This window comes from Penaeus monodon, chromosome 13, assembly GCF_015228065.2.
Source record: "Penaeus monodon isolate SGIC_2016 chromosome 13, NSTDA_Pmon_1, whole genome shotgun sequence".
Taxonomy (NCBI): Eukaryota; Metazoa; Arthropoda; class Malacostraca; order Decapoda; family Penaeidae; genus Penaeus; species Penaeus monodon.
The window spans coordinates 32,480,265-32,490,868 of record NC_051398.1 but is presented as its reverse complement, the minus strand read 5'-3'; the positions used below and the strand labels follow the sequence as shown (position 1 = coordinate 32,490,868).

General features: G+C 46.1%; 1 protein-coding gene across 1 annotated transcript; it reads left to right on the top strand.

Moving 5' to 3' along the window:
* Positions 1-2,245: 2,245 nt before the first annotated feature.
* LOC119579921 (proline-rich protein 2-like) lies at positions 2,246-9,681 on the top strand. The gene is made up of 7 exons (XM_037927767.1): positions 2,246-2,299; positions 4,461-4,595; positions 6,662-6,729; positions 7,350-7,554; positions 8,080-8,135; positions 9,113-9,309; positions 9,503-9,681. Exons 1-7 carry the CDS (start codon positions 2,246-2,248, stop codon positions 9,679-9,681), a joined length of 894 nt encoding a protein of 297 aa, XP_037783695.1.
* Positions 9,682-10,604: the final 923 nt, after the last annotated feature.

The following is a 10,604-nucleotide window of genomic DNA, read 5'->3' as shown; positions in this document are numbered from 1 at the left end:
TGGGAGCCTCAGGAAAGGGGCTCCAAAAGGCCTAAAGGGTGACGCTCCAGCTGCCACCACACCCAAACAGGAGCTCTGCTCTAGCCCAAAAATGCCCCCTGAAAAAAGGCTCAGGCACGCCCTTTGCCCGGGAAAAGGAACCGGGAACCCTTTGCCCCAAAGACCCCCAGTTTCAAAAAAAAACCCGGGGGGCCTCCGTTTGCTAGACAAAATTTCCCCTGAAGCGGGGCTCGGGCCCCGCCCCTTTGCCTAGGCAAAGAAATCCTAAAACCTGTCCAAAAAACCTGGGGAAAACTGGGTTCCCAGGTAAAAAAAACCCTTTAAAAAAGGTACCCCGGGATCCGGGAAAGGGCCCGGCCAAAAGGTTTTGGCAACCTTGACCACAGGTGCTGCCAAACCCCCTTTATGAAAAAAATAATCTAAAAAACTGGTTTTTTTGGCCCAAATCCAAGGGAAACTGCCCAAGGAATTCATCCCAAATGGGAAACTGCAACTTTGTAGTTTCATGGAACCCATTTTGTGTATGCCTACAAGAAATTATAAACCGGGGGAAAATCGTCCCATTTTCCTAAAGGGGTTTTCCCATTTCAAGCCCAATTATGGAACCTTTGAAAATTTGGCCTCATGGGGGAGTGCATAAGGGCCCCGTCATGATTTTCCCTTTCCGGCCTCCCCCCTTGCAAAAACACTGCGGGTTGAAGGCTGTGAATAGGTTTACACGCCCTTTACACAGTTGCACCCCATCTCCCTTTCCTCCACATCCCCCCCTCAACATAAATTTTTGGGAAGATCAAATTTGGGGCCTTGCCACTCCATTTCTACTTTTGGGGAAAATTTTCAGGTGGGCATCACCTCGGGGAGACATTTTGGTGAAACCCACTCGGGGAAGGGGCCGGGGAGTCCTTTTTCTTAAAAAATGTTTTTTTTTACTGAATTGACACTCCCCACCCCTTTCCAAGTTAAAACGGGGACATTCCCCCAAATAGACCTATAAATGGGGTTCCCCTGTTTCCCCCAGTTAAATTTTCACTTGGCGGGGCTGGAAGACTTCCCATGCGACCAATTTTCCAATAATTTTTTAGGGGGTTAGGGTATTCCATTAATAAAGTCCCGAGATGGCGACTTGAACTTTGCAGACGGGAACCCTTTTTAGATAAACTGCAGTATTGGAAAGATCTTTAATGATTTCCAGTGTTTTTCAAAATGCGTTTAATCACTTCAAAATAAACAAATTCCCCCTTTGGGAAAGCAAAAGCATCCCCCCAAAAGTAGGGGGACAGTCCCGTCAAACCTCCAGTCCCAAGGGGGTTCTGAGGAATCCCAAACCCAAGCGTCAGAGAAAGAAAGCTGCTTTAAAAGGCAGTTTGAAACGACCCCCCTTGTAACCTTGATCAGTTAAAAAAGCCCGAGCCAAGGCCGGGCGCGTGCAAAAAGGAGGCTAAAACGGACGTCGTGGAACAGTATGTTTTCCTCGATTAACTCGGGGCCCCCCCTTAAACATGGGTTTTGGGAAAAGGGTGCGAAAGTTTTGGCTGGAAAGAGCACATCCTATCAAAAACCTGTCTGAAGATAGATGGCAAAATCACACAGAAAAAAAGATATTGCAAATTTCTAGCAAAATCCATGGCAGAGATCTCCTCGGGAGCATTTTTACCTGCTCGTTCTCCACCCCTTCGTCCCTGAACAGGAACAAAAACCCATGTCCGTTCTTCAAAAATTTGCAGCAAAACCCTTCCTTTCAATTTGGGCCTTTTTTTTGCGAAAGGAATGGACTCTGTTTTGAAATTTCTGCGGAAAAGACTGCCCCGGGAATTTCCGATATTCCATACCCAAATGATATCTCCCTTACCGGAAAGTTTCCCAGAGTTCCTGTTGGACTTGTTTAAAAATGGGTCTATAGGGAGGGCCAGTCCCACCCAGGGGGAAAGGGGCTATAATCTTTCCCTTTTCCAAAACCCGGAAAAGATACTTCCCCCCGGGAAATTTACAGCCAATTTTCTCTCACCACTGCATCTGAAAGCTGAGGGAAAAAGGGGTAAATTTCGGGTTTTGCAGGGCCCTCCCTAGAAAAAAAAAAACTGCTAACCCCATATCAATTTTGGCTTTAAAAATTTTTGAAAATCGACCACGGGATCCCACTTGTAGGATGGAAACTGCATACAAAATTTTCTTTGCCAGCGACGTCACATTTTAAACAGCCCTTCTTTGCCCTTTAAAAGGCTTTGAAACTATTTTTTGGAAAAGCATGGGCAAAACTCATGAAGCTGTATACTTTTGGTTTAAGGGGAGCATTCCCTGGGTATAATGTTTATACCGGATTTTTTGGACTCTTTTTCATAATAAAGCTCCCCCAAAAATCTGTACTGGGCCTTTTAGGTCTTCACCTGGGGAGTCCCTTATGCTAAAGAGTGGAAAACCCCAACCCCTCTCATTACAAAGGGACTAAAATAAACCCCTGATTTACTATACAAAACCCTAAAAAGGGTTTTCCGGGGTTCCCCTACATCCAAATTGGGGGGTTTTTAAACCCCCTTGGGGAAAAGGCCGTTTCCTTTTAGGAAAATAGGAATCTTGTAAAGCCCCTTAATTTTAATCTCATGGGGTTCTGGCTTTTGGGAAATTTCCCCCAATTTCCCCCCCCTTGGACAAAAAAAAGTCGAGCTGGATTTGGCCCGGAAATTGGGAAAGGGGGGGAATCTAAGCAGAAGCCCAGAGAGAGTTTTTCTTCCCCCCATTTCTAAGTCCCAAAGGATCGGACGAAATATATACAGTTTGGTTCGAAATCTGAAAAGGGTTTGGGCTTTGCAGCATTGAGCAAAGGAAGACTGCATCTGCAGTCTTTCTCTAGCACCTGGGATCTTCACGGGCCGAGTTACTTTCCCAAATCCTTGCAGCAGTTAAAAATGCCTAAGTCTTATAACCATTCTATTTGAATATTGTGACTCTCGTAGTCCCCTTGAAAGCAATCAAAGTTTTTAAACCTCATCAACCATAGTGAGGGGGGTTTCAAGATTGGTTTGCACTGATGTCAACACGAAAAAAGTAACTCTGGGGTTGGGCCAGCGCAGGGTTGGTGTCAGGGGAATGAGCGAGCTGTTCAAAAGGGCAAAGGCAGCTGCCGCCGGGTTTGGGTTATGCTCTTTTTCCCCCTCCCACACCCCCGCCTAAAACCCACTCGGGTTTTTGGGTTTTTCCCGAAAAATTGAAGGAACAAGGGGAGGCATTCTCCGAAATAAACTGCGAGGGATTAAGAGCCTTGGCATTTGGGTGACTAGCATCCACCCCAAAACCGTGAGGGGAAAAATTTTTGCATTAAAAAGGGCTAAAATCGGGAAACCAACAAGACTAAACTCGGGGGCCCCGTGTTTGGTTTAAAAATCAGGCACTTTTGTGGGGATGCCAAGCCCTTAACAATCGAAACATGTAGGGGAAAAAAAATGTGAAACTTCCCTTCAGCCCAAAGACGATGTATTGTCCCCCCCATATACACTAAGAATGTTTTGGGGGGAGGTTGTGAATAGAGGTCTTTTATTTTTCCTTTAGGGAGACTAATATTTTTAATAAATTTAATTATGCAAAATGTTTATGCAAAAATTTTTATACCTTAGAGTATAATTTTTTATGCTTTGTTTTTTAATTTTTTTATTGTTTTTTTATAAAATACCCCTATTACGTTTTTTTTAAAATTTTTTAAAAACTTTTTAAATTTATTTCTTTTTAACGGGTTTCGCCGCTAATGACCTTAGCTGTTGGGCGCGGCAGATAATTTTTTAAAAAATCAATCAATCACAAGGGGGAGCAGCAAACTGCCTTGGGTTTTTGAAACAGCTCGCTCATTCCCCTGATACCAACATGCGCTGGCAACCCAAAATAGGTTTTTTTCTTTTTTCGTGTTGCATCAGTGCAAGCCAATCTTTAAACCCCCCTCCCCTTTCTGGGGTGTGATGAGTTTTAAAACCCCTTTTATTCTTGCAAGCCTACGGGTCCAATATATCACAACAAAAAAAAAAGGTTCGTAAGATTTTCCCAGTCATCTTAACTGCTGTAAAATGGCAAAGGGAAAACGGGAGTGGGAAATCGGGCTGCTAGAAAAGACTGCCAGATGCCCGTCCTTCCCTTTTGCTCACTTTTTTTCAAAACCCCCGCCCTTTACAAAATTTCGAACCTCTTATAAATTGGGTCTATCCCCGGTATTTTGAAAAAGGGGCTGAAAAATTTTTTCTCGGACTTTCTTCGGGGTCTCTCCCCTTTTTCCCCAAATTTCCCACTAAATCCAGCTTGACTTGATTGTCCAAGGTGGAAAATTTGGGGAAATTCCCAAAAGCCAGAACCTTGAGAGATTTTAAAAATTTAAAATCTTCCACAAGATTTCCCCATTCTCCTACCATAGGATCGGCTATCCTCAAGGGGGGTTTAAAACCAAATTTGGGGAAAGTAAAAGATCCTGGAATCCTTTGTAGCCCGGTATAAAATCAGATTCATTTATTCCCCGGGGTAATGAAAAGGGGATTCTCCCCCTCTCACTACAGGGGCCCCCGGGAGACCTGAAAACCCCTAAGATTCTGAGGCTTCATTATGAAACCCAGTCCCAACCCGTAAACAGTGGGGGTTGCAGATGAATAACTTCACATCCATAATCAAGCTTACTACAAAAAAGCGCTCCCGGGAAAACTGTAAAGCGTTTTTCGGTCCCGCACCCCAAAATAGATGTGAAAGAAACCCCCCCAAAAAACTAATGCCTTTTTTAGCCTTTTCTTTTTTTAAATGTTTTTATTGGGCCCCTGTAAGTCTTGAGGCAAAAATTTGACCCAGTACTTCCCCCTCTTGGGGCAAAATTTCAGTGGGTTTTTCTCCTAAAAAGAGGGAAAAAGGAATTTTCCTCGTTTTGGAAATGCATAGCCTGGTCTTGCTTGGGGGAAAAATTTTAAAACCCCTTAATGTTGTCCCTGTACCCGATTTACGGGAGCCTGCAGTGGGCCCCTTTTTACATCCTGTAACTTCCCCCCTGAGCCCGTACGTTTAAAGGGCATCCACTACCCCCATTACATGAGAAGAAAATTGGGAAAAACCTTTAAAAATTTCCCCCTTTTGCAATGGCAAACAGGGGCACACTTAAGCAAATCCCCCTTTTGGGACCCCTTCCACTGATCTTCCAGGTTTTGAGAAACCCGTTTTCCCCCTCGAACTTTTAAAAAAAAAAAATTTTCCCGTTACAAAGGGAATTTTTTATGAAGGTAGGGAAAGCTTTCCCCTTAAACCAATGTCATACCAAATTTTTTGGGGTTCCAAACTTTCCAAGTGGTATCATAAGCCTTTTCAAGGGCAAAGAAACGCTATCTGTGCGTCGCTGTGCGAAGGGAAATTCCCCTTTTAGCGGTTTTTTCCCTTTCCCTTTCAAATGCATCGGGGGTCCCATCTCAATCTTCTAAACCCTATTGTATGGAGTCAGCACGTTTTTCCCTTTTTTAGCGCCCTGTCAAACCCAAATTTACCCTTTTCCCCCTCAGCTTTTCAGATTCAACTTTGGGTTTTAGGGGAAAAATTTGGGCTGTAATTTTTGGGGTGGGAAACTCCAAACCCGGTTTAGGGGCCGGGTGATTATAGACTCTTTTTTCCCTGTGGATGGCACTGTACCCCCCCTAAAATATCCTATTGAATAGGGCCAAAAGGGAAATTTGGAGCTCTCTGGAAGTGGGATATCATTTTTGGGAAAGGAATATGTCACTTCCTGGGGCAGTCCTTTACGGCAGAGCTCAAAAACGAGTCCATCTCCTTGCGCAAAATGGAAAATTTTTGGAAGTTCTGCTGCAGTCCTACTGAAAAACGACACTGGGGGTCGTTTTTCCCGTTCAGCCCGAAAGAGTGGAGAATGGGGAGTTTTAAAAATGGGTCCAGAGGAGATCCTCCATGGGGTTTACTAGCTCCTTAGCAAAATCTTTTTTTAAAAACTGGGATGATTATGCCATCAATCTTAAACCCGGGGGTGACAGTGGTTTTCCCCTTTCCGCGATCTTACGCACCTTTTTCCCATACCCGCTAAGGGGTCCCCCAAGGGTTTAAACAAGGGGACAAAAACTGTCTCCATGCCCTCCGTCCCGGCCCCCTTTAAACACTCCCGCCTGGGGCCTTTGGGTCGGGTCTTTTTTTTTATGGAATTTAAGGTTTTCATCAATGGGGCGGGCGTTTTTAACCCGCCTTAATGCAGCTTTTCTTGCTCTGACAGCTTGTTTTTGGGTTCATCAGACCACCCTGGTTAAACCGGGGGTCGACGGTTTAAAGCCCACTACTTTTTTTGGGGAAAGGATGCTTCTGCTGCAAGGTGAAATTTGTGATGTGAAATGATTTTAAAACCCTCTTGAACCCATGGAAATCATTCACAGAAACCCTGCAAAACTGCAGTTGATCTAAAAAAATTTTCCCGTCCCGCATGTTAATTTGCCTCTTTTGCAATCCATTGGCCCGGGAAAAAACCATTCCCTCCTCCAAAATTTGGAAAAAAGGGGCGCCCTTCCCTGTAAGTCCTCCCTTCCTGCCGAGTAAATTCATCTTTAATCCGGGGAGACCAATTTACAAAAGGGCTAATTGGGAAAGTCCCAGTTTGAAATTTGGAAAAGTGTGGGGAAATGTTCACTGTTCCCAAAAAAACTGCATTTACTCTTAGGGGCCCTTCCTCGAGGTTGCACAAATGGGCCCCCCCAGAGTATGCCCACCCTTGAAATCTCCCAAGGGGTAAAAAATTTGTGGGAAAATGCTTTAAGTAATTTTCCCAAAACATTAATTTTGATTATTTGGAGGAATTGATAGATTTCGTCATTTTAAGGTTTGTGTCAAGCCCATTCTCACAGCCTTAACCGCCGTTTGTCCCGAAAGGGGGATGGCCCCGGAAAGGAAAATCCGGGCGTACCAGTATGCCCATCCTCCATAGGTCCATTGTCCAAAAATCCCATATTGGGGGTTGAAATTTTGGGAAACACTCAGGAAAGGATGATTTTCCCCGGTTTATAATCTCTTTTAAGCATACACAAACGGGGTTTTATAAGCTTCAAAGTTTGCAGTTCCTTTCCCCTTTTGCAGGGAAATTTCCCCGACAGTTCCCTTGGATTTGGGTATCCAGTTCTTTAAAATATTTTTTTTTAAGGGGGGTTTTTGGGGCACCTGTGGGCAAAGGGTTTTCCCACACCTTTAGGGTGCCCTTTCCAGGATCTTGGGGGAGTATTTTGAGGGGGTTTTTTTCCCGTTGGGGAAATAGGGTTTTCCCCGGGGTTTTCCCTTTTTACGGGTCAGGGTTTCTTTGGGCCCGGGGGAAAGAACATCTGAGCCTTGCTTCAGGGGGATTTTTTGCCTAGCAGAAGAGGCCCCCCCGTGGATGGGGGTGGGGAGCTGGAGCTGTCACCGTTGAAACCCCCCCCGGAGCCCTTCCTGACGGCTCCAAGACCCCCCCTTAAAAAGAGTCTTTTGGCCGACTCAAAATTCCCCTTTTCCCGGGCAAAAAGGAGAAACCCCCAGCCTTTGCTTCAGGGGCAAATTTTGCCTAGCAGCGGGGGCCCCCTTTGGGTATGGGGCATGGGGGTGTCACCATTTAGGGCCCCGGAAACCCACCTGAAATTTCTCCAAAGGGGCCTTCCCTTTTGGGGGGAGGAGGGCCCCCTCAATAGACCCCCACTCCTACTTTTCCTTTCTGGTGGGAAATTTCCCCGAGGCATTTTTCAGCAATTGGGGGCTGAGGTTTGAAAAAATGGGAAGTGTGTGGTGTAAGAAGTTTTGGAGGGCAAGGGTTTTGGGGGAAGGAGGATGGCCCCAAAACCCAAGCAAAGGGTTTACCTGTCTGGCAAAAAGCACACGGGCAAAGTCCCCTTTTTCCTCTGGAGAACTACTTTTTTCCTTGCTCCCCCTTTTTATCCCAAAACTTCTTTCCCCCAATTTGTACCTTTTTCAAATGCCCTTTTAAGAAGCTTCATGAGCTTTTTTGCGTGGGTTAAACAAAATTTTGGGCCTGGAAGTTGTCCCTCTTCTTGATGACCTGTCCAAAACCACCCTTTTCACATATTCTTGGGTTTTCCATTTTTTTCCCTTAAAAAGGCAAGAGTTGGCTCCATGCCTAACCCTGGGGCCCTGGAAGCAAACCCCATAAAGGGGTTGGGGGACATATGGCTTTTTTCCTTGAGGGGGTTTCCATGCCCAAATTAACTGATTCCCGAAGGACCCAAAGTTTAAAATTAAAAGGGGAGATGGTGTAACTGTTCCAAACCGTCAACTTTCTTTTAAAACCCTTTTCTGGGCCCCTAACTTAAAAAACTCCCAGTTTTCCCTAACATTTTTTCTTCAGAAAACCCCATCAGGGCTCGGGAAAAAACTTCCCTTACACTGATTTAGGGGGTTTTAAAGGAGAACATGAAACTTGGGCCCCAGGGATGTTGCCAATTTTCACAAATCAAAGGTCACTCTCATCTGTGACGAAACCTCAAAATCGGGTTTCCCCCTCGCTGTGGGGGTATGTAGGGTCCGGTTTTTACATACCTCAAATATTTTCCTATGTACTTCAAAAATACAAATCCATGTTTTATACACCCTCAATGGGCTTCCCCTACTATTTTCTTACTATATAAATATTCTCATATTTTTCCCGGGGAAATTTCCCTTTGTGGTTGAGGGGGACTTTTCCCCTTCTTACCTGGTTTTTGGGAGCCCGGGGAACCCTTACGATTCCCATTCTTGCCCTTTTTAAACTGGAAAAAGGGTTTCCCGAGTGACAACATGTGATTTCCAGAGGGAATGGTCGGGGGGGTTTCGTAAGTCATCAGGGAAGGGGCTAGAAACTTTGTAAAATTTTTATTCTCTCAAATTTGAATTTTTCTTTCCTCACCCCCCCACCCAAACCCTGGGGTCCCCAAAGGGGGGAAACTATAGTTGGCTCCAAAATCACCCAAGCCACAGGGGGATGGGGGAAAATACACAGCCACTTTTTACAGTACGGGTGGCAGTCGCGGGGCCTATGCCTAACCCCACTGAATATGCCTGCTTACCCAGCCTATTTGACCACCGATGACTTGACCGGGCTTTATCAACCAACCCTTTAAAACCAAAAAAGGCCCAAAAAAGGGGTGTGTTATAGCTGCAGGGCGCGCGTGCAGCATCCTCAACCCCCGGGCCCCCCGTCCCCCGGGGCAAAAAACGGACCCACGCAGGGCAAAAAACGGGGGAGGCTCTCCCGGGCCCAAAGGAATAAACCAGGGTGGGTCACCATCCCCCCTCACGGGCCCTGGTGCACCAAAGCCCCCTTTGGTCTCATCCCTCCGGGTGACCCCCCCAGTAGGGCGCCCCCCGGTCGGTTTCCCAGATTTTGGGGACCTCAAGCCCCCCCCCCGCGGAAAGGGGCTTCCGTTGGGGGGGGGTCATCCTCAAAAACGAGCCACATCCCAAGACTAAGTTAACGCTCTCGTACAGATTGGTAAGGGTCTTAAACAGTCTCACGAAAATCCTCTGATTGGAACGGGCCCCCCAGGTATACCCCTATCTGCGAATACACTTATACCAAGGAGTCGTCGTGCCTTCAGAGCACTGTTCAGGCCCGGGTCTCCAACCGTAAGTGAGCCGGATCACCAGTCTCCAAAAAGCCATTTTAGTCCTCTTATCAAATCCAACAGACCATATACCCTTTTGAGTGAGCCCAATAACCCCTAGGTCAATCGATCATTGAGGACTTCCCTCAGAACCTCTGTCGCTCTGCCACATACCAAAAATAATGAACTATCCAAAATCTCAAAGTTTCACCACAGGCACACAGACTAAACATCGACATCTAACAATCCCCAAAATTCCGAACCCTTTGGTCTTGGTCCAGTCGACCAAAGTTCCAATGCTTCGCCTTTTCATGCAGCACCTTGAGGCTTTTCCCGGCCTCCAAGTCTCCACTAGGGTCCTGTTCCTCGGGAAAGTCAAGGCCCCCTCTTGAAAATTTCCAAGAGGCATGGCAAAAATCCATCATCAATTTATTTAAAAGGGTTGGGCCAACACACCCTGCCTCACCCCGGGAGACCCGGTAAAAAAAGGGAGAATCCCCCCCCCCCAAAACACTTTACACATCTCGGGCTTATTCAGGCCAACAGCAAACCAATATCTCGGGGGATCCCACAGGACCCCCGTAGGGTCCAGTGAACTCCCATGCACTGAGCGAAAGCCTCTTGAGATCAATAAAGCTCAACATACCTTTTTGAAACTCAAATCGACGTTCACAAAGGGCACGAAAGTGCTAAAACACGGTTTTTTCATTTTTTTTCTTGGGTTAAAACCAGACTGCTCAGTCCTGTGCTTGTAAAAGGTGGGCATATACTCCACCAAACAATGAACAGGTCCCTTTCTGGTACGCTGACAATGTAATCCTCTCTATTGCCATAGTCCCCTTTTGGGCCCCTTTTCCCCCTTCCAAAATAGGGAAGACCCAAAACCCCTTTTTCCCGTCAGAAGGAATGGTACCTGTTTTTCCCAAACAACAGGACTGCATCAAGCCACTATTGGCTTCTTTTTCCCCCCGCCTTCAAAAAACCCCACAGCAAAACCCACGGACACCCCGCCCGCTTTCGGGAAAAACTTCAAGGGGTTTAGAG

Excerpts from the sequence above, each read along its gene's own strand:
- LOC119579921 (XM_037927767.1), top strand. The coding sequence starts at position 2,246 with ATGGGCAAAACTCATGAAGCTGTATACTTTTGGTTTAAGGGGAGCATT. Across the intron at positions 6,730-7,349 it reads CCCTTGAAATCTCCCAAGGG|AAGAGGCCCCCCCGTGGATG; the intron begins GTAAAAAATTTG and ends TTTGCCTAGCAG. Across the intron at positions 8,136-9,112 it reads GAAGCAAACCCCATAAAGGG|CTGCAGGGCGCGCGTGCAGC; the intron begins GTTGGGGGACAT and ends GGTGTGTTATAG.